Source organism: Petromyzon marinus, chromosome 69 (genome assembly GCF_048934315.1).
Source record: "Petromyzon marinus isolate PM22_M1 ecotype Great Lakes invasive population chromosome 69, UKy_Petmar_22M1.pri1.0, whole genome shotgun sequence".
Taxonomy (NCBI): domain Eukaryota; kingdom Metazoa; phylum Chordata; class Hyperoartia; order Petromyzontiformes; family Petromyzontidae; genus Petromyzon; species Petromyzon marinus.
Genome location: NC_133735.1, coordinates 3068272 through 3092718, shown reverse-complemented (window position 1 = coordinate 3092718; position 24447 = coordinate 3068272). Strand labels below are relative to the sequence as shown.

At 48.9% G+C, this 24447-nt stretch overlaps 1 protein-coding gene across 1 annotated transcript in view; it reads left to right on the top strand.

The window, feature by feature from the left end:
• The first annotated feature begins 4674 nt into the window (after positions 1 to 4674).
• The window catches only part of CIDEB (cell death inducing DFFA like effector b), a 37739-nt gene continuing 17966 nt past the window's right edge, over positions 4675 to 24447 (top strand). The window contains exon 1 of the mRNA XM_032979038.2: positions 4675 to 5058. Within this exon, the coding sequence (XP_032834929.2) occupies positions 4748 to 5058 (311 nt within the window). The 5' untranslated portion in view covers positions 4675 to 4747. The remainder of the gene's footprint in view (positions 5059 to 24447) is intronic.

Here is a 24447-nt window from a genome sequence, read left to right as displayed (position 1 = left end):
CTGATATCATCATCATCACCACTTGGCTGATACCATCATCATCATCACCACGTGGCTGATACCATCATCATCATCACCACGTCGCTGATACCATCATCATCATCACCACGTGGCTGATACCATCATCATCATCACCACGTGGCTGACACCAGTTGTAGTGTTGTAAGGACGAGCAGACTTCTTAGGAGGCACACTCTGTTTATTGTATTATTTCCTTATACAATGCTTAACACACACAAAGGGATATACGGTCCCCTCACCCGATACCCGAGGGAGGTACAGCCTGACGGACTTGGCGGGACTCACACGTCTACCACTGGCCCGGTGGGTCCTGACCACTGGGTATGCCGAGCATTAGCCCTTAGAAGGGCTGGGAGGCTGGTCCAGGGTCCTAGCTAGGCTCCAGCCCAGTCTTCTGTCTTCGTGTAGGGAGAGAACTCCCCGAGATCCGTTGGGTCACCCGTCTTATACTCCCTCGTGGCCAGGTAGAACCAATCACACATTCCCACGTGGAACAGTCTGATTGGTTCGTACCAAACCCTGGCTACGATCCGTTTCACCTCGACTGACCACAACCGTTGTACCCAGGGGTAATGCAGCACTGCCCTGGTGGCAATGCAGGTTACGCAACAGCGCGTAGTTAACACCTCTACACCATCATCATCATCACCACGTGGCTGATACCATCATCATCATCACCACGTGGCTGATACCATCATCATCATCACCATGTGGCTGATCCATCATCATCATCACCACGTGGCTGATACCATCATCATCACCACGTGGCTGATACCATCATCATCACCACGTGGCTGATACTATCATCATCACGTGGCTGATACCATCATCATCACCACGTGGCTGATACCATCATCATCATCACCACGTGGAAATGTGTAGCAGCAGCTCAACACTCTGAACGCGTGGTGACGTTGATTCTAAACGTGGAGGGGAAAAACCGGTGGATCCAGAGACAAATCCACGCAGTGACCACCAGGGGGAGAGAGACGCAGACTCCAAATCTACAGCAGCAGCAGCAGGCGTCGTCAGGGTCGGGATCGAACCCATGACCTCCTGTGTACCAGACGAGGTAGTTAACATCTCCTAGCCACCGTGATGATGATGATGAGAGAGACGCAGACTCCAAATATACAGCAGCAGCAGCAGACGTCGTCAGGGTCAGGATCGAACCCACGACCTCCTGCATGCCAGGCGAGGTAGTCAACATCTCATAGCCACCGTGATGATGATGATGAGAGAGAGACGCAGACTCCAAATCTACAGCAGCAGCAGCAGGAGTCGTCAGGGTCGGGAACGAACCGAAGATCTCCTGTGTACCAGGCGAGGTAGTCAACATCTCATAGCTACCGTGATGATGATGGTGGTGGAACCCACGACCTCCTGTGTATCAGGCGAGGTAGTCAACATCTCATAGCCACCGTGATGATGATGGTGGAACCCACGACCTCCTGTGTACCAGGAGAGGTAGTCAACATCTCATAGCCACCGTGATGATGGTGGTGGAACCCACGACCTCATGTGTACCAGGCGAGGTAGTCAACATCTCATAGCCACCGTGATGATGATGATGGTGGTGGAACCCACGACTTCCTGCGTACCAAGCGAGGTAGTCAACATCTCTTAGCCACCGTGGTGATGATGATGGTGGAGAAACCCACGACCTCATGTGTACCAGGTGAGGTAGTCAACATCTCATAGCCACCGTGATGATGATGTTGGTGGAACCCACGACCTCACGTGTACCAGGCGAGGTAGTCAACATCTCATAGCCACCGTGATGATGATGGTGGTGGAACCCACGACCTCACGTGTACCAGGCGAGGTAGTCAATATCTCATAGCCACCGTGATGATGGTGGTGGAACCCACGACCTCCTGTGTACCAGGCGAGGTAGTCAACATCTCATGGCTAACGTGATGATGATGGTGGTAGAACCCACGACCTCCTGTGCACCAGGCGAGATAGTCAACATCTCATAGCCACCGTGATGATGGTGGAACCCACGACCTCCTGTGTACCAGGCGAGGTAGTCAACATCTCATAGCCAGGTGAGTTTCTTCCGGAAAGGGTAGATGTTCTACCATTCAATAGAAATGGCGTCTACCGCTTCCGGAATACATGTTAAGGGCAGGTGAACGTCTTCCGGAAGACGGTAGACCTCTTCCGCAAATAGCACCACAATCTTGGTATTCTTTGGTTCTTTCGGTAAAGTCACGTAGATAGAAAAATAAAAAATAAAGTGAATAAAAACTAAAAAAGAGAATACAAATAAAATAATAAGAAACTAAAAAAAACACTAATGTAGACTTTAGCCTGGTTATTAAGCTGAGTGTACTGACAGTCTATAATGTAGACTGTAGCCTGGTTATTAAGCTAAGTGTACTGACAGTCTATAATGTAGACTGTAGCCTGGTTATTAAGCTGAGTGTACTAACAGTCTATAATGTAGACTGTAGCCTGGTTATTAACCTGAGTGAGTGTACTGACAGTCTATAATGTAGACTGTAGCCTGGTTATTAAGCTGAGTGAGTGTACTGACAGTCTATAATGTAGACTGTAGCCTGGTTATTAAGCTGAGTGTACTGACAGTCTATAATGTAGACTGTAGTAATGGTTATTAAGCTGAGTGTACTGACAGTCTATAATGTAGACTGTAGCCTGGTTATTAAGCTGAGTGTACTGACAGTCTATAATGTAGACTGTAGCCTGGTTATTAACCTGAGTGTACTGACAGTCTATAATGTAGACTGTAGTAATGGTTATTAAGTATGGTGAGTGTACTGACAGTCTATAATTTAGACTGTAGCTGGTTATTAAGCTGAGTGTACTGACAGTCTATAATGTATACTGTAGCCTGGTTATTAAGCTGAGTGTACTGACAGTCTATAATGTAGACTGTAGTCTGGTTATTAAGCTGAGTGTACTGACAGTCTATAATGTAGACTGTAGCCTGGTTATTAACCTGAGTGAGTGTACTGACAGTCTATAATGTAGACTGTAGCCTGGTTATTAAGTTTAGTGAGTGTACTGGCAGTCTATAATGTAGACTGTAGCCTGGTTATTAAGCTGAGTGAGTGTACTGACAGTCTATAATGTAGACTGTAGCCTGGTTATTAAGCTGAGTGTACTGACAGTCTATAATGTAGACTGTAGCCTGGTTATTAAGCTGGGTGAGTGTACTGACAGTCTATAATGTAGACTGTAGCCTGGTTTTTAAGCTGAGTGAGTGTACTGACAGTCTATAATGTAGACTGTAGTCTGGTTATTAAGCTGAGTGTACTGACAGTCTATAATGTAGACTGTAGCCTGGTTATTAACCTGAGTGAGTGTACTGACAGTCTATAATGTAGACTGTAGCCTGGTTATTAAGCTGAGTGAGTGTACTGACAGTCTATAATGTAGACTGTAGCCTGGTTCTTAAGCTGAGTGAGTGTACTGACAGTCTATAATGTAGACTGTAGTCTGGTTATTAAGCTGAGTGTACTGACAGTCTATAATGTAGACTGTAGCCTGGTTATTAAGCTGAGTGAGTGTACTGACAGTCTATAATGTAGACTGTAGCCTGGTTATTAAGCTGGGTGAGTGTACTGACAGTCTATAATGTAGACTGTAGTAATGGTTATTAAGTATGGTGAGTGTACTGACAGTCTATAATGTAGACTGTAGCCTGGTTATTAAGCTGAGTTGAGCACCACCATCTTCCGGAAGATGAACTTTGGACTCCCCCCCAACACCCCTCCCCTCACACACCCCCCCCCACACACCCCCACCCTCACCCACCCCCCACACTCCCCCACCCTCACCCCCCCCACACCCCTCCCCCCACCCCTCCACCACCAATTGGAGTGAACGCCACTGGGAGGTGGCTCACAAACCCGGGGGTGGTGGCGGTGGTGGCGAATCGCCCGCGATCATCTCCACCCCTCCCCCCTCCTCCCTCCCTCCTCCCTCCCTCCCTCCCTCCCCCCTCCCTCCCCCTCCCCCTCCCCCTCCCTCCTCCTCCACCCTCCCTCCCTCCTCCTCCACCCACCCTCCCTCCCTCCCCCTCCCTCCTCCCTCCCTCCTCCCTCCCTCCCTCCCTCCCCCCTCCCTCCCCCTCCCCCTCCCCCTCCCTCCTCCTCCACCCTCCCTCCCTCCTCCTCCACCCACCCTCCCTCCCTCCCCCTCCCTCCTCCCTCCCTCCTCCCTCCCTCCCTCCCTCCCCCCTCCCTCCCCCTCCCCCTCCTCCCTCCCTCCTCCCTCCCTCCCTCCCTCCCCCCTCCCTCCCCCTCCCCCTCCCCCTCCCTCCTCCTCCACCCTCCCTCCCTCCTCCTCCACCCACCCTCCCTCCCTCCCCCTCCCTCCTCCCTCCCTCCTCCTCCAACTACCCCCCTCCTCCCTCCTCCCTCCCTCCCCTCCCTCCCACCTCCCCCTCCCCCCTCCCTCCCTCCCTCCCCCTTCCCTCCCTCCCCTCCCTCCTCCCTGCCTCCCCCTCCACCTACCCCCCTCCCTCCCCCTCCTCCCTCCCTCCCCTCCCTCCTCCCTGCCTCCCCCTCCTCCCTCCCTCCCCCTCCTCCCTCCCTCCCCCTCCTCCCTCCCCCTCCCTCCACCCACCCCCCTCCCTCCCTCGCACTCGCCCAGGCCACCCCCCCCCCAGAGCCCTCCCCCAGGGACAACCTTCCTAGCCCGCGGGGCAGAACGCATCAAAATCTCGGCACACGCAGAGCGAGAGACCCCTTGATGAATGGTGGTGCTGGTGCTGTTGTTGTTGTTGTGTTGTTGTTGTTGTTGTGTTGTTGTTGTTGTGTTGTTGTTGTGTTGTTGTTGTTGTTTGTTAGGGGGTGGACCGGCCCCCTCCTTCACCCCCCCCACCCCCAACCCAACTCACCCCTCGTACACGGAGCGGCCTTTCTCTCTCTGTGTGTGTCGCTCGGCTCAACTCTCGACCACCACCACCACCAACAACCACCACCACCAACAACAACAACAACCAACAACAACAACAACCACCACCACCTCCATGGACTCGTCGCTGTCACCCAAAGCGCTGCTCAGGTGAGTTTAAAGCGCCGTGCGGCGGGGAGACCATCACACATAGACCCATAGACTCACACATAGAGACCCATAGATTCACACACAGACACCCATAGACTCACACATAGAGACCCATAGACTCACACAGAGACCCATAGATTCACACACAGAGACCCATAGACTCACACATAGAGACCCATAGACTCACACAGAGAGCCATAGACTCACACAGAGACCCATAGATTCACACACAGACACCCATAGACTCACACATAGAGACCCATAGACTCACACATAGAGACCCATAGACTCACACAGAGACCCATAGACTCACACAGAGACCCATAGACTCATCACATGGAGACCCACAGACTCATCACACAGAGACACATAGACTCACGTAGAGACCCATAGACTCACACAGAGACCCATAGACTCAGCACACAGAGACCCATAGACTCACACAGAGACCCATAGACTCAGCACACAGAGACCCATAGATTCAGCACACAGAGACCCACAGACTCACACATAGAGACCCATAGACTCACACAGAGACCCATAGACTAACACAGAGAGAACCATAGACTCAGCACACAGAGACCCATAGACTCACACAGAGACCCATAGACTCAGCACACAGAGACCAATAGACTCACCACACAGAGACCCACAGGCTCACACAGAGACCCATAGACTCATCACACAGAGACCCATAGACTCATCACACAGAGACCCATAGACTCACCACACAGAGACCCATAGACTCACCACACAGAGACCCATAGACTCATCACACAGAGACCCATAGCCTCATCACACAGAGACCCATAGACTCACACAGAGACCCATAGACTCACACAGAGACCCATAGACTCATCACATGGAGACCCACAGACTCATCACACAGAGACACATAGACTCACGTAGAGACCCATAGACTCACACAGAGACCCATAGACTCAGCACACAGAGACCCATAGACTCACACAGAGACCCATAGACTCAGCACACAGAGACCCATAGATTCAGCACACAGAGACCCACAGACTCACACATAGAGACCCATAGACTCACACAGAGACCCATAGACTAACACAGAGAGAACCATAGACTCAGCACACAGAGACCCATAGACTCACACAGAGACCCATAGACTCAGCACACAGAGACCAATAGACTCACCACACAGAGACCCACAGGCTCACACAGAGACCCATAGACTCATCACACAGAGACCCATAGACTCATCACACAGAGACCCATAGACTCACCACACAGAGACCCATAGACTCACCACACAGAGACCCATAGACTCATCACATAGAGACCCACAGACTCATCACACAGAGACACATAGACTCACACAGAGACCCATAGACTCAGCACACAGAGACCCATAGATTCAGCACACAGAGACCCACAGACTCACACAGAGACCCATAGACTCATCACACAGAGATCCATAGACTCACCACACAGAAACCCATGGACTCACCACACAGAGACCCATAGACTTATCAGACAGAGACCCATAGACTCATCACACAGAGACGCATAGACTCATCACACAGAGACCCATAGACTCACCACACATAGACCCATAGACTCACCACACAGAGACCCATAGACTCATCACACAGAGACCCATAGACTCATCACACAGAGACCAATAGACTCATCACACAGAGACCCATAGACTCATCACACAGAGACCCATAGACTCACCACACAGAGACCCATAGACTCATCACATAGACCCTTGGACTCACACAGAGAACCACAGACTCACACAGAGACCCATAGACTCACACAGAGACCCACAGACTCATCACATAGAGACCCACAGACTTACACAGAGACCCACAGACTCATCATACAGAGACCCACAGACTCACACAGAGACCCATAGACTCATCTCACATAGACCCATAGATTCATCACACAGAGACCCACAGATTCATCACACAGAGACCCATAGACTCACACAGAGACCCACAGACTCACACAGAGACCCACAGACTCATCACACAGAGACCCATAGACTCATCACACAGAGACCCACAGACTCACGCAGAGACCCATAGACTCATCACACAGAGACCCATAGACTCACACAGAGACCCACAGACTCACACAGAGACCCACAGACTCATCACATAGAGCCATAGACTCACACAGAGACCCACAGACTCATCACATAGAGACCCATAGACTCACACAGAGAGCCATAGACTCACACAGAGACCCATAGACTCACACAGAGAGCCATAGACTCACACAGAGACCCATAGACTCACACAGCGACCCATAGACTCACACAGAGGCCCATAGACTCACACAGAGACCCAGAGACTCACACAGAGAGACCCATAGACTCATCACACAGAGAGACCCATAGACTCACACAGAGAGACCCATAGACTCACACAGAGAGACCCATAGACTCACACAGAGACCCATAGACTCACACAGAGACCCAGAGACTCACACAGAGAGACCCATAGACTCATCACACAGAGAGACCCATAGACTCACACAGAGAGACCCATAGACTCACACAGAGAGACCCATAGACTCACACAGAGAGCCATAGACTCACACACAGAGACCCATAGATTCATTACATAGAGACCCATAGACTCACACATAGAGACCCATAGACTCACACAGAGACCCATAGACTCACACATAGAGACCCATAAACCCACACAGAGACCCATAGACTCACACAGAGACCCATAGACTCAGCACACAGAGACCCATAGACTCATCACACAGAGACCCACAGACTCGCCACACAGAGACCCATAGACTCACCACACAGAGACCCATAGACTCATCACACAGAGACCCATAGACTCATCACACAGAGACCCATAGCCTCATCACACAGAGACCCATAGACTCACCACACAGAGACCCATAGACTCACCACACAGAGACCCATAGACTCAGTACACAGAGACCCATAGACTCATCACACAGAGACCCATAGACTCACACAGAGACCCATAGACTCACACAGAGACCCATAGACTCATCACATAGAGACCCACAGACTTGTCACACAGAGACCCATAGACTCACACAGAGATCCACAGACTCACACAGAGACCCATAGACTCACCACACAGAGACCCATAGACTCAACACACAGATACCCATAGACTCATCACACAAAGACCCATAGACTCATCACACAGATATCCATAGACTCATCACACAGAGACCCATAGACTCACCACACAGAGACCCATAGACTCATCACACGGAGACCCATAGACTCATCACACAGAGACCCATAGACTCATCACACAGAAACCCATAGACTCATCACACAGAGACCCATAGCCTCATCACACAGAGACCCATAGACTCACCACCCAGAGACCCATAGACTCATCACATAGACCCATGGACTCACACAGAGAGCCACAGACTCACACAGAGACCCATAGACTCACACAGAGACCCATAGACTCACCACACAGAGAGCCATAGACTCATCACACAGAGACCCACAGACTCACCAGAGACCCACAGACTCATCACATAGTGACCCACAGACTTACACAGAGACTCACAGACTCATCATACAGAGACCCACATACTCACCCAGGGACCCATAGACTCATCTCACAGAGACCCATAGATTCATCACACAGAGACCCACAGACTCATCACACAGAGACTCATAGACTCATCACACAGAGACCCATAGACTCATCAAACAGAGACCCACAGACTCACGCAAAGACCCATAGACTCATCACACAGAGACCCATAGACTCATCAAACAGAGACCCACAGACTCACGCAAAGACCCATAGACTCATCACACAGAGACCCATAGACTCACACAGAGACCCACAGACCCATCACATAGAGCCATAGACTCACACAGATACCCATAGACTCACACAGAGACCCATAGACTCACACGGAGACCCACAGACTCACACAGAGACCCACAGACTCACACAGAGACCCATAGACTCACACAGAGACCCATAGACTCACACAGAGACCCAGAGACTCACCACACAGAGACCCATAGACTCACACAGAGACCCATAAACTCACACAGAAACCCATAGACTCACACAGAGACCCACAGACTCACACAGCAGAGACCCATAGACTCACACAGAAACCCATAGACTCATCACACAGAGACCCATAGCCTCATCACACAGAGACCCATAGACTCACCACCCAGAGACCCATAGACTCATCACATAGACCCATGGACTCACACAGAGAGCCACAGACTCACACAGAGACCCATAGACTCACACAGAGACCCATAGACTCACCACACAGAGAGCCATAGACTCATCACACAGAGACCCACAGACTCACCAGAGACCCACAGACTCATCACATAGTGACCCACAGACTTACACAGAGACTCACAGACTCATCATACAGAGACCCACATACTCACCCAGGGACCCATAGACTCATCTCACAGAGACCCATAGATTCATCACACAGAGACCCACAGACTCATCACACAGAGACTCATAGACTCATCACACAGAGACCCATAGACTCATCAAACAGAGACCCACAGACTCACGCAAAGACCCATAGACTCATCACACAGAGACCCATAGACTCATCAAACAGAGACCCACAGACTCACGCAAAGACCCATAGACTCATCACACAGAGACCCATAGACTCACACAGAGACCCACAGACCCATCACATAGAGCCATAGACTCACACAGATACCCATAGACTCACACAGAGACCCATAGACTCACACGGAGACCCACAGACTCACACAGAGACCCACAGACTCACACAGAGACCCATAGACTCACACAGAGACCCATAGACTCACACAGAGACCCAGAGACTCACCACACAGAGACCCATAGACTCACACAGAGACCCATAAACTCACACAGAAACCCATAGACTCACACAGAGACCCACAGACTCACACAGCAGAGACCCATAGACTCACACAGAGACCCATAGACTCACACAGAGACCCATAGACTCACACAGAGACCCACAGACTCACACAGAGACCCATAGACTCACACAGAGACCCATAGACTTACACAGAGACCCACAGACTCACACAGAGACCCACCGACTCACACAGAGACCCATAGACTTACACAGAGACCCATAGACTCACACAGAGACCCATAGACTCACACAGAGACCCATAGACTTACACAGAGACCCATAGACTCACATAGCCCCCCCCCCTCTCTCTCTATTTAAGGCCTCGACACAGAGACGTTGTCTTTCTGTGTGTCTCTCTGTGTCTCTCTGTGTCTGTGTGTCTCTCTGTGTGTCTCCGTGTCTGCGTTTTGTCTCTCTCTCAAATGTAGCAATCTTTGGAAGAACGTGAATCAAAGATTACTAGGGTTGATTTCTCATTCATTTGTCCCTGATGGTGGTTGCTTGTGTTGCACTGGAAACGTCGTTTTTTATTATTATTTAATTTAATTCTACTAAACTTTACCAACAACCTACGAGTGATTCCTGCAGCCACGAAGGCTTCGAATCTATTATTTATTTTACTCAATTTCCCTGCACAATAATAATAATACGTGTAAACCGTGTGGGATGACAGGTATGGTAGTATCTAGTGTATAGTAGTAGTGTATAGTAGTAGTGTAGTGTATAATGTATAGTAGTAGTGTATAGTAGTAGTGCAGTGTATAATGTATAGTAGTAGTGTAGTGTATAGTGTATAGTAGTAGTGTAGTGTATAGTGTATAATGTATAGTGGTAGTGTACAATGTATAGTAGTAGTGTATAGTTTATAATGTACCTTAGTAGTGTATAATGTATAGTATTAGTGTATAATGTATAGCAGTAGTGTAGTGTATAATGTATAGTAGTGTAGTGTATAATGTATAGTAGTAGTGTAGTGTATAATTTATGGTAGTAGTGTATAGTAGTGGTGTAGTGTACAATGTATAGTAGTAGTGTATAATGTATAGTAGTAGTGTATAATGTATAGTGTATAGTAGTAGTGTAGTGTATAGTAGTTGTATAGTAGTAGTGTAGTGTATAATGTATAGTATAATGTATAGTTGTAGTGTATAGTGTATAGTAGTAGTGTAGTGTATAGTGTATAGTAGTGTAGTGTATAGTAGTAGTGTAGTGTATAGTGTATAGTAGTAGTGTAGTGTATAATGTATAGTAGTAGTGTAGTGTATAATGTATAGTAGTAGTGTAGTGTATAATGTATAGTAGTAGTGTAGTGTATAATGTATAGTAGTAGTGTATAGTAGTGGTGTAGTGTATAATGTATAGTAGTGGTGTAGTGTATAATGTATAGTAGTAGTGTATAGTAGTAGTTTAGTGTATCATGTATAGTAGTGGTGTATAGTAGTAGTGTAGTATATAGTGGTAGTGTAGTGTATAATGTATAGTAGTAGTGTAGTGTATCGTGTATAGTAGTAGTGTATAGTGTATAATGTATAGTAGTGTATAGTAGTGTATAGTGTATAATGGTTAGTAGTAGGGTATAGTGTATTAAGTATAGTAGTGTATAGTGTATAATGTATAGTCGTAGTATATAATGTATAGTAGGAGTATATAGTAGTAGTGTAGTGTATCATGTATAGTCGTGGTGTATAGTAGTAGTGTATAATGTATAGTAGTAGCGTATAGTAGTAGTGCAGTGTATAATGTATAGTAGTAGTGTATAATGTATGGTAGTAGTGTATAGTAGTAGTGTAGTGTATAATGTATAGTAGTAGCGTATAGTAGTACTGTAGTGTATAATGTATAGTAGTGTATAGTAGTAATGTAGCATATAATGTATAGTGTCGTGTATAGTAGTGTAGTGTATAATGTATAGTAGTAGTGTATAGTAGTGGTGTAGTGTATAATGTATAGTAGTAGTTTATAGTAATAGTGTAGTGTATCATGTATAGTAGTGGTGTATAGTAGTAGTGTATAGTGTTTAATGTATAGTAGTAGTGTATAGTGTATAATGTATAGTAGTAGTGTATAGTGTAAAATGTATAGTAGTAGTGTATAGTGTATAATATATAGTAGTAGTGTATAGTGTAAAATGTCTTGTAGTGTATAGTGTATAGTAGTAGCGTAGTGTATAGTGTATAGTAGTAGTGTAGTGTATAGTAGTAGTGTAGTGTATAATGTATAGTAGTAGTGTCGTTTATAATGTATAGTAGTGTATAGTGTATAGTAGTAGTGTATAATGTATAGTAGTAGTGTAGTGTATAATGTATAGTAGTATTATATAATACATAGTAGTATTATATAATGCATAGTAGTAGCTTAGTAAAAACCTGTTTAACCCCCTTATAAGTGCGCCTAACTTATCACAGACCAATTCAGACCTCATGGGCCCACCCCATGCCCTCCTCAATCTCAGCGTTCATCCTTACAAAGTGCCATCACAAGCGGAGAATCGGCTGTACGCCGTCTGGACCTGCAAACCCAATGTGCCTGTAAGTGCGAGGATACGTGTGGGTTTGACGCTGTTCCAAGTTGTTAGTGTTGTCTGACCGTAGATATAACAACATTGTTTAAAAAACAACAACAAAAATCACACCAGATTACGAATTCGATTTATTGACAACTTTTTCCCTGGCGAAGATGGCTCGTTGTGAACCGGTAAACCGATCAATATTCTCCGTAATCAGCTTAATTTTGGGTGAGATCACGTGAGTATATAAATGTTGTGTCGTTAAACCCGCGACCACCCGACACTTTAGTAAGGGGTTTTTAACGTAAACAGAACGTGCCAAATCGTTACCGGGTGCTGTGTTGGAGAGCAAATCCACAACGCGTACAATCGGAGTCCGACGTTTCGCCAGTAAGACCATGCACTCGGAGACCCATAGACACACACAGAGAGTCCCATAGACTCACACAGAGAAATCCATAGACTTACACAGAGAGACCCACAGACTTACACAGAGACCCATAGACCCACACAGAGAGACCCACAGACTCACACATAGACCCACAGACTCACACAGCAGAGACCCACAGACTCACACAGAGACCCACAGACTCACACAGAGAGACCCACATACTTACACAGAGACCCACAGACTCACACAGAGACCCACAGACTCACACAGAGACCCACAGACTCACACAGAGACCCACAGATTCACACAGAGACCCACAGACTCACACAGAGACCCACATACTCACACAGAGACCCACAGACTCACACATAGACCCACAGACACACAGAGAGACCCATAGACTTACATAGAGAGACCCACAGACACACAGAGAGACCCACAGACTTACACAGAGACCCACATACTTACACAGAGACCCACAGACTCACACAGAGAGACCCATAGACTTACACAGAGAGACCCATAGACTTACACAGAGAGACCCACAGACTTACACAGAGACCCACATACTTACACAGAGACCAACAGACTCACACAGAGAGACCCATAGACTTACACAGAGACCCACAGACACGCAGAGAGACCCATAGACTTACACAGAGAGACCCATAGACTTACACAGAGACCCATAGACTCACACAGAGAAACCCATAGACTTACATACAGAGACCCACAGACTCACACAGAGAGACCCACAGACTAACACAGAGAGACCCACAGACTCACACAGCAGAGACCCACAGACACACACAGAGAGACCCACAGACTCACACAGCAGAGACCCACAGTTTGAATTGTGTCATTGCCCCTTGACACAGATGACAGGCCGCTGTTTTTGTGAGTCAAGGTAGCGTTGAGAAATCGTTCGCTCCCGCTGACAGGACGCTCCCGTCAATCATTAACTACCTCCACGCTGAATTATCGAGCCGTGATGTTCAGTTCAGTTCATTTAGGAGGTATAGCCCTGTGGGCCATGCGGCTCTTGATTCAACAACAACAAAAAACACACACACGAACAAGGAGACATCTTAAAGTGACTACGTGCAACAGAAAAAATCCAGGGAAATAAAAACACACACACAGCAAAAGTCTTCCAGGCGGATAGCGGCGTGCCATCAACGCTGCGTGAAAAGAAATCCCATCGGGATGCGACGAGTCGCACAATAACAGCCACGAGGCAAATTGAGATTCACGTTATCAGGTCTAACTCTGTGTACTGCAACAGACGAACAAACGTGGCTAAACCAAAACGTTTTGAGCCAAAAAATCACCAAAATTAAGCTCTAAAAAGCACGTAACGACGGTGATCATAGGCGCCGTGATTAAAAATGTAACAATAAATGATATACACGCGCGCGTAAACACGTACGACCAAACTTTGCAGCCATAGCTGGCTGCACGAGTCACTCCATAACATAGTTTCATAATTTATTTTCGTATAACCCTGTGAGCCATTGGGCTCTTGAATCGGGTGCAACCACAACAAATAAAAAAAACTAAAACACGGACAAGATAAACATCTTAAAGTGTGACTGCGTGTTGACTGTGCAAACAGAAAATCCAGGAAAAAAACCAGCGAAATATTCCTGAAATAGCACCGTACACCAACGCTGTGTGCAAAACTCCCAGTGGGATGCAAGTCAACTAACAACAACAACAAGACAACTTAGATTAAGGCCGTCAGTCTAACTCCGTACTACAAACAAAACAAACATGTCCAAACAAAAAAAACGTTTTCGAAATCACCAAAATAAAGCCATAAAAGCAATGTAACAGTGATCATAGCGACTGACCGAATTTTTTTTACAATAAACTACATAAATAATAACATGTAACACCAAATCCTAGAGGCCATAGCCGGCTGCATGAGTGACTCCACAACAGCAGGGGCATCAGTCGGAGTATCAACATTTTTCAAATGCACCTTTAAAGATCAGCACGCTAAATCAAAATACAGTTTTCAGTTTTTATTTTATTTATTTTGGTATCGAGCCCTGTGAGCCATTGGGCTCTTGAATCGGGTGCAACCACAACAAATAAAAAAAAACTAAAACACGGACAAGATAAACATCTTAAAGTGTGAATGTGTGTTGACTGTGCAAACAGAAAATCCAGGGAAAAAAACATCAAAATATTCCTGAAATAGGCCACGGTGTACACCACCAACGCTATGTGTGCCAAAAATCCCAGTGGGATGCAAAGTCAAACAACAACAACAACCACAGCAAGACAACTAAGCTTTGATTTAAAGCTGTCGTGACTGCAGTAATTCACATTCTTAGCTCTTTCGGTAAAGTCACGTTGAAGGGAAACAATACAATATATTTTGTTATTTTATTGTTTCCCTTCAACGTGACTTTACCGAAAGAGCTAAGAATAAGGAAACTAAGATTAAGGCCATCAGTCTAACTCCGTACTACAATAAACCAAAAACATGGCCAAACCCCCCCCCAAAAAAACTTTTCGAAATCACCAACAAATAAAAGCCATAAAAGCAACGTAACAGTGATCATAGGAACTGTGACCGAATTTTTTTTAACAAACAGGTCCCCGCGGGGTGGGCTGGTAGGAACATTGGAATTTTGCGCAATTTTATAAGACATATCAACAAGTCTGCGCTGTCTATTGCTGATTTTACACCCAACAGCACGAGATTTCACTTCTCGTTAAAGTATTGAAAGGGGACGGACGGACGGACACATGAATCTATTGCAGGCTGGTACACTCTGTGTACAACTTCGTTGCTACCAGTGTAACAGGTCCCTGCAGGGTGGGCTGGTAGGACAAGTCTCTGCGCTGTCTATTGCTGATTTAACACCCAACAGCACGAGATTTCACTTCGTTAAAGTATTGAAAGGGGACGGACGGACGGACACATTAATTATTGCAGGCTGGTACACTCAGTTTACAACTTCATTGCTACCAGTATAAGCTACACAAATAATAACACGTATAACAGCTGTCCTACCAGACAGTCTCGTCCCTTCACCTGATGAAGGCCGCGTGTGTTGTGGCCGAAACGTCGTGAGAATATTATTGTGTTATTTTATTTTATCAATTTATTATTTTATTCTCATTCTACGTGGTGACTTTACCGAAAGAACCAAAGAAGATGTTTCTTGCCGTTGGGTTTCACACCTGACGATGACTGCTTGTGTCGCAGTCGAAACGTCATGAGAATTTTATTGTTCTATATATATTTTTTTATTATTATTTTATTGCTTCCCTTCTACGCGGTGGAGACTTTACCCAAAGAACAAAGGAATATGAAGCACTGCAGTCGCGAAAGCTTGAAATCAAAGCTTCTTAAATCGTCTTAGGAAAATGAGCCAAAGCTGATGGATGCACAGATAGAAAAGCCTGCAAGGCAATCTTGGAAGACATTGAGACTACAAATGGAGTCTTGTTTTTTTCTTTCTCTTAATGCATCTGCCACGACCGGGAAGACTTTTATTTTCAAGCCACTCCTCACTAAGAACATTGCTCTAGCTGTAACATCATCGGGGATTGCTGTGTTAGTCGATATGTGTGTGTGTGTGCGTTTAAGCCCATGTGTGGGGAGCGGTGGTGTAGCGGTTAGCGCTACGCTGCGCTATGAACCTGGCGACCCGGGTTCGATTTCCGCTCACGGCCAACACCGGTGACGATTATCTGAACCGGTCCTGGGCCTCCCCTAGGTCGACTCAGCCTCAAATGAGTACCCGGTGCGATGGATAAAAAACATCGCCACTGGGGGAGACTACAGGCGGTCGGGCGTGGTGCTGGCCACCCACCCCCTCGTGTACCGTTCCAGCCTTCATAGGTGATGCTCGCTAACAGCACTTGCCCCAACAGTCTGTTAAGGCTATATGGGGGATCTTTGTCTTTGTTTAAGCCCATGTGTGCGTGTAAGTCGATGTGTGTGTCTTTTTTTGCACGGGCAACACCAGATAAGTGTGTGTTTGTGTACGTCTATGTGTGTGTGAGTCCATATGTGTGTGTTAGTCCTCGCGGTGCCGGACGGGCAACTCTGTCGTGGACAGTGCTGTGGGGGGAGGGCCAATTCCGATTGGAATTGGCCCTCCCCACCACAGCACACCTGGGCAGTGTGCTTACGACCGGCTCCAGTTTAACAGCAGAGGTCTCACTCTGAATCAGTCGAGCGGCAATGTCTTTTCATCGGTTGCGTAACGCTGTGCGGAAGCTACCTGGTCTGTCGCTCCGCACCAAGCTTCAGGTCTTCTCGGCCACGGTCATTCCCTCCCTTCTCTACGCTTGCGAAACGTGGACCCCTTAATGGGACATCTTCGCCGGTTAGAAACATTTAGGCTGGCCTGCCTACGATCCATCCTGGGTTTAACCTGCAGGCTGGATTGTGTGAGGAGCTCACAAATCCCTGAAAGATCTGGGCACGGTCCCATCGGTGAGCTCCTCCGGCAGGCAAGGCTGCGTTGGCTGGGTCATGTAGCCCGCATGCCCAGCCACCGCATGCCGAAACAGCTTTTGTTCGGCCGGATCGAGGGGGCTAAACGGGCGCGGCACGGGCTAGAGAAGAGATGGAGTGACGTGGTACAGGAGGATGTGGAGCTGAGTGGACTTGCCAATGACTGGTACCAGCGGTGTCAAGATCGGCCTCTGTGGAGGAGGCTCGTGAAGGACGCTACTGGGCAGTTGGAGGTAGTCGCCCTCCAACAACAACGGAGGGCGGAGGAGCGACGCTCAGAAAAACGAGCGGAGCGCCGGGTGGCTAAAGCACAGCAGGTTGGCAGAGTAGGGGGCACAGGTGGTGCATCAGCCAGTCATCTCAGTCATCTCAGTCAGTCGACCCGTGGCACCTGGGTCTGCCCCGTGACCTCCTGCCAGCGGGCGTTCGACACTTCACGTGGCCTCAAGGTGCACATGGCCTGGCACAAGCGTCGTGGTGACGTCACCGCCACTTAGTGGCGAATGGCGGTTGTTGTTGTTGTTGTGTGTTAGTCCATGTGTGTGTTAGTCCATGTGTGTGTATGTGAGTCCATGTGTGTGTGAGTCCATATGTGTGTGAGTCCATATGTGTGTGTTAGTCCATGTGTGTGTGTGTGAGTCCATGTGTGTGTGAGTCCATATGTGTGTGAGTCCATATGTGTGTGTTCGTCAATATGTGTGTGTGTTAGTCCATATGTGTGTGTTAGTCCATGTGTGTGTGTTAGTCCATGTGTGTGTGTTCGTCAATATGTGTGTGTTAGTCCATGTGTGTGTGTGTGTTCGTCAATATGTGTGTGTTAGTCAATGTGTGTGTGTTAGTCCATGTGTGTGTGAGTCCATATGTGTGTGTTAGTCCATGTGTGTGTGTTAGTCCATGTGTGTGTTAGTCCATGTGTGTGTCTTCGTCAATGTGTGTGTGTTAGTCCATGTGTGTGTGTCAGTCCATGTGTGTGTGTTAGTCCATGTGTGTGTGTTAGTCCATGTGTGTGTGTTAGTCCATGTGTGTGTGTCAGTCCATGTGTGTGTGTTAGTCCACGTGTGTGTGTTAGTCCATGTGTGTGTGTGTAAGTGCATGTGTGTTTGATTCGCTGTATGTGTGTACGTCGATTTGCGTGTGTAATTCTATGTGTGTCTATCTAAAGTGGATGTCTGTGTGTGTGAGTCCATATGTGTGTGTGTGTGTAAGTCGATGTCTTTGTGTGTGTGGGTCAATGTCTGTGTGTGTGTCTGTCTTTTTCGCCCGGACAACGCTGGGTACTTACCACTAGTACCTAGTACTGATATTCTTGGTTCTTTCGGTAAAGTCACGTAGAAGGGAAACAATCAAATAATAAAAAATATAAAACAATAAAATCATCATCAGGTACACCTGATGATGATTGCTTGTGTTGCAGTCGAAACGTCGTGAGAATTTTATCGCTTTGTATATTTTCATTATTATTTTATTGTTTCCCCTTCTACGTGCTGGTGACTTTACCGAAAGAACCAAGAATATGAATCCCTGCAGTCGCGAAAGCTTTCAATCAAAGTGAAACCGAGTTACCCCGTGCGGTGCTGTGTAGTAAACATCGCTCCTGGGGGGAGACAAAGGCGGTCCGGGCCTGGTGCTGCGCACCCAGCCGCTGCTGCTACTCGCTAACAGCTCTTGCCCCGGCAGTCCTTTGCAGGCTACACGGTGGTGGGGGATCTTTATCTTTGTTTATTACTGACCTGGGTTGCGTCACTGACGCTGCGGAATTGCTCATTAGGTGTGGGCGTGACATTTGGCAAACGGTCCATCAGCTGTTCACCGCGGAGACGGCCACGTGGTGGTTTTGAAGGCACACACGGGGCAGAGTCCAGACCGAGCGTGGCTGATGATAGTGCTGCTGCTGATGATGATGGTGGTGATCCAGTCCACAGACATGCACAGAGACCCATAGACTTACACAGAGACTCATAGACTTACACAGAGACCCATAGACTTACAGAGACACCCACAGACTTAATGTGAGACCATGCGCTCATATAGAGACCCATAGACTCATCACACAGAGACCCACAGACTCACCACACAGAGACCCACAGACCCATCACACAGAGACCCATAGACTCATCACACAGAGACCCATAGACCCATCACACAGAGACCCACAGACTCACCACACAGAGACCCATAGACTCACCACACAGAGACCCATAGACTCACCACACAGAGACCCATAGACTCACCACACAGAGACCCACAGACTCATCGCACAGAGACCCACAGACTCACCACACAGAGACCCACAGACTCATCACACAGAGACCCACAGACCCATTACACAGAGACCCACAGACCCATCACACAGAGACCCACAGACTCACCACACAGAGACCCACAGACCCATCACACAGAGACCCACAGACTCATCACACAGAGACCCATAGACCCATCACACAGAGACCCACAGACTCGCTACACAGAGACCCATAGACTCATCACACAGAGACCCATAGACTCACCACACAGAGACCCATAGACTCACCACACAGAGACCCACAGACTCACCACACAGAGACCCATAGACTCACCACACAGAGACCCATAGACTCACCACACAGAGACCCACAGACTCACCACACAGAGACCCACAGACTCATCACACAGAGACCCACAGACTCACCTACAGCCCACTCACCTACAGCCCTCCCACCTACAGCCCTCCCACCTACAGCCCTCTCACCTACAGCCCTCCCACCTACAGCCCTCTCACCTACATCCCTCGCAACTCGACAGTGGAGTTGGCAGCCACAGCGGCAGACTCACAACACTTATCCCATTCACTCACACAGCGTCATTTGTGACTTTTGACAGTTTCACTAATGGGCTTCACTAATGGGTTATGCGCGCGCGTGTGTGTGTGTGTGTGTCTGTGTGTAACCTGCAGCGCCACACCTATTGCCATCATTAGGGGATAAAACGGTGATCCAAACGGTGATCCAATCTCCGACCCGCAGGAACAGGTTGGCAGATTTGCTGAGCATTTCTGTGAGGTCCTGGGGGAGGGCAAATCCCTCAGCCAGGAAAACATCGTGGCACAAAGTGGGGATGACCCTGCTGAGGCTGCGATGCCTCAAATATTGGAAGAAGAAGTCACCCCCTGTGAGTGGCTGGCTGAGGTGCCATCTGTTGAGGAAGTACTGAAGGTGATCCAGAGTATGAGACCAGGAAAGGCACCGGGCAGAGATGATCTCCCAAGCGAAATGCTGAGGGAGGGTGGCGTTTGTGCACAGACTGCCCTACATGACATCATAACAACAGTCTGGACCACTGGACGGGTTCCACAGGATTGGAAGGATGCCCTGGTGGTCCCCTTCTGTAAGAAGGGGGACCGCACAGACTGTAACAACTACAGGGGCATCTCACACCTCAGTGTGCTGGGAAAGGTCCTGGCAAGGATTATTTAACATCGCCTTGCCAGGCACGCTGAGGAGAGGCTTGCGGAGCCCCAATGCGGTTTCAGGAAGGGGCGGTCCTGCACAGATGCCATATTTTCTGTCTGTCTGCTACAGCAGAGGTGTAGGGAATTCCAACAAGACCTACATCTCTACTTTATTGACCTGGTCAAGACCTATGATACCATCAGTAGGCCTGGGCTCTGGGTTGTTCTTCGTGCTTTCGGAGTCCCTGACCCTCTGCTCACGATCATTAAGGACCTTCATGATGGTGAGTGGGCCTGGGTAAAACTACGTGGCCGGGAGTCAGAGCCATTCCCTGTACACCTTGGGGTGCGACAAGGATGTCCTCTGGCTCCCACATTACGTAACATCTAATTTTTTCCACGTAGTTCGTGAAGCCTTCAATAGCTGTACTGGAGGAATTTCCATTTGGTAGAGATATAATGGGAGGCTGATCGATGCCCGGGTGTGGTCAAAGGATGGCTCCCTATTGGTCAACCACGTTATGTATGCCGATTATTTGGTAATTGCTGCTCATTTAGAGGAAGCGTTGGAGACGCTGCTGCTGCTGAAACTGGAGCATGCCACTAATAGGTGGGGCTTTACCATCAGCCCCACCAAAACTACGCACCTGCCTGGGTATTTTGTACCATCGGACACTCCACCCCCACAACTCCCAATCGGTGATGGGGCAGTTGTGGAGAGAGTGGAGAGTTTCCCATTCCTGGGCAGTGTGCTCATGACTGGCTCCAGTTTAACAGCAGAGGTCTCACTCCGAATCAGTCGAGCGGCAATATCTTTTCATCGGTTGCGTAACGCTGTGTGGAAGCTACCTGGTCTGTCGCTCCGCACTAAGCTTCAGGTCTTCTCGGCCACGGTCATCCCCTCCCTTCTCTACGCTTGCGAAACGTGTACCCCCCTAATGGAACATCTTTGCCGGTTAGAAACATTTAGGCTGGCCTGCCTACAATCCATCCTGGGTTTAACCAGGCTGGATTGTGTGAGGAGCTCACAAATCCTTGAAAGATCTGGGCAAAGTCCCATCGGTGAGCTCCTCCGGCAGGCAAGGCTGCGTTGGCTGGGCCATGTAGCCCGCATGCCCAGCCACCGCATGCCTAAACAGCTTTTGTTCGGCCGGATCGAGGGGGCTAAACGGGCGCGGCACGGGCTAGAGAAGAGATGGAGTGATGTGGTACAGGAGGACGTGGAGCTGAGTGGACTTACCGATGACTGCTACCAGCGGTGTCAAGATCGGCATCTGTGGAGGAGGCTCGTGAAGGACGCTGCTACTGGGCAGTTGGAGGCAGTCGCCCTCCAACAACAACGGAGGGCGGAGGAGCGACGCTCACAACAACGAGCGGAGCACCGGGTGGCTAAAGCACAGCAGGTTGGCACAGTAGGGGGCACAGGTGGTGCATCAGCCGGTCATCTCAGTCATCTCAGTCAGTCGACCCGTGGCACCTGGATCTGCCCCGTGACCTCCTGCCAGCGGGCGTTCGACACTTCACGTGGCCTCAAGGTGCACATGGCCTGGCACAAGCGTCGTGGTGACGTCACCGCCACTTAGTGGCGAATGGCGGTTGTTGTGTGAGTGAGTGAGTGTGTGAGTGTGTGAGTGAGTGAGTATCTGTGTGTGTGTCTGTGTGTCTGTGTGCAGCGGTTAGCTCTGCACTATGAGCCCGGTGACCCGGGTTCGATTCCCGCTCACGGCCAACACCACCAGTGACGATTATCTGAACCGGTCCTGGGCCTCCCCTAAGTCGACTCAGCCGACAGTGGATAACCGGTGCGGTGTGGTAGTAAACATCGCCACTAGGGGGAGACAAAGGCGGCCGGGCGTGGTGCTGGCCACCCACCCCCTCGTGTGCCGTGCCGGCCTTCATAGGTGCTGCTCGCTAACAGCACTTGCCCCGACAGTCTGTTACAGGCTACACGGGGGATCTTTGTGTTTGTTTTGTATCTTTCTGAGGAGGAGGCTCGTGAAGGACGTGCCTGTACTGAGCAGTTGGAGGCAGTCGCCCTCCAGCAACAACGGAGGGCAGAGGAGCGACGCTCGCAGCAACGAGCGGAGCGCCGGGCAGCTGAAACACATACTCTTTGGTTCTGTTCGGTAAAGTCGCGGTGAAAAAAACAACAAAAAATAAAAATTCGCGACGTTTCGGCCACAACACAAGTGGCCGAAACGTCGTGAATTTTTTTAAATTTTTTGTTGATTTTTTCGACGCGACTTTACCGAACAGAACCAAAGAGTATGGATCCTTGCAGTCACGAAAGCTTTCAATCTAGAAGAGCTAAAACACAGCGAATTGTTACATTGGGGTGGGTGGTACAGCTGGTGGTGGTGCATCTACCAGTGGTCATCTCAGTCAGCCAGCCCATGCCACCTGCTGGGTCTGTCACGAGACCACCTGCACCTAGCCTGGCACAGTAGAGGTCACAGCTGGTGTGATGCATCTACCAGTGGTCATCTCGGTCAGTTGACACCGTGGCACCTGGCTGGGTCTGTCACGAGACCACCTGCACCTAGCCTGGCACAGTAGGGGGCACAGCTCGTGTGATTCATCTACCAGTGGGTCTGTCCCGTGACCTCCTGTCAGCAGGGACCCTTCGGCACTTCACGTGGTGGCCCCAACGTGCACCTAGCCTGGCACGGGCACCGTGGTGACATCACCGCCACTTAGTGGGTCTCTCTCCGTGGTGTCTTCTTGGCGTGGTCCGAGACTGTTTGCCGTTGTTTTTTTGACTGCCTTTCCCAAGCTTGGCAAACGGTTTTGCGATTACAATTTGAACCCCTACACTTGGTGGCCAGGAGATGTTAACTACCTCGCCTGGTACGCAGGAGGTCGCGGGTTCGATCCCAACCCTGACCCCTGCTGTATATTTGGAGTCTGCATCTCTCTCTCTCTCTTTCATCATCATTGCGGTGGCTAGGAGATGTTAACTACCTCGCCTGGTATGCAGGAGGTCGCGGGTTCCATCCCGACCTCTGACGATGCTTACTGCTGCTGTATATTTGGAGTATGCGTCTCTCTCTCTCTCTCTTTCATCGTCATCGCGTTGGCTAGGAGATGTTAACTACCACGCCTGGTACGCAGGAGGTCGCGGGTTCGATCCCGACCCCTCCTGTATATCTGGAGTCTGCGGTGTCTCTCATCATCATCATCATCATCACGGTGGCTAGGAGATGTTTACACCCTCGCCTGGTATGCAGGAGGTTGCGGTTTCGATCCCGACCCTGACCCCTGCTGTATATTCGGAGTCTGCGTCTCTGTCTGTCTCTCTCTCCCCCCGTGGCGGTCGCGTGAATTATTTTCTCCCGTTTTATTTCCACCCTCCACATTTAGCAAGGTCCATCTCGACAGCCTCTGTTATGTTGCCGCTGTAAATGTCCACGCGACGAGCCATCGTGTTGAGCTGACGTCATGTGCGAAGGCCCCAGGCCTCGTCTGAAAACGAAGCCACTAGCTCGGTGGCCTTTGCCTGGTAAGGTAAAAAAAAATAACAAAACCAATAGTTTAGTTCTATACTCTTTAGGTTCTTTCGGCAACGTCACGTAGTAGGGTGGGACAACCACGGCAAGACAAAAAATCTGCCAAAGTAGGCGAGAGATCTGCCGTGGAAAGAGATCTGCCTGCCACAGCATTGTTATCAGATT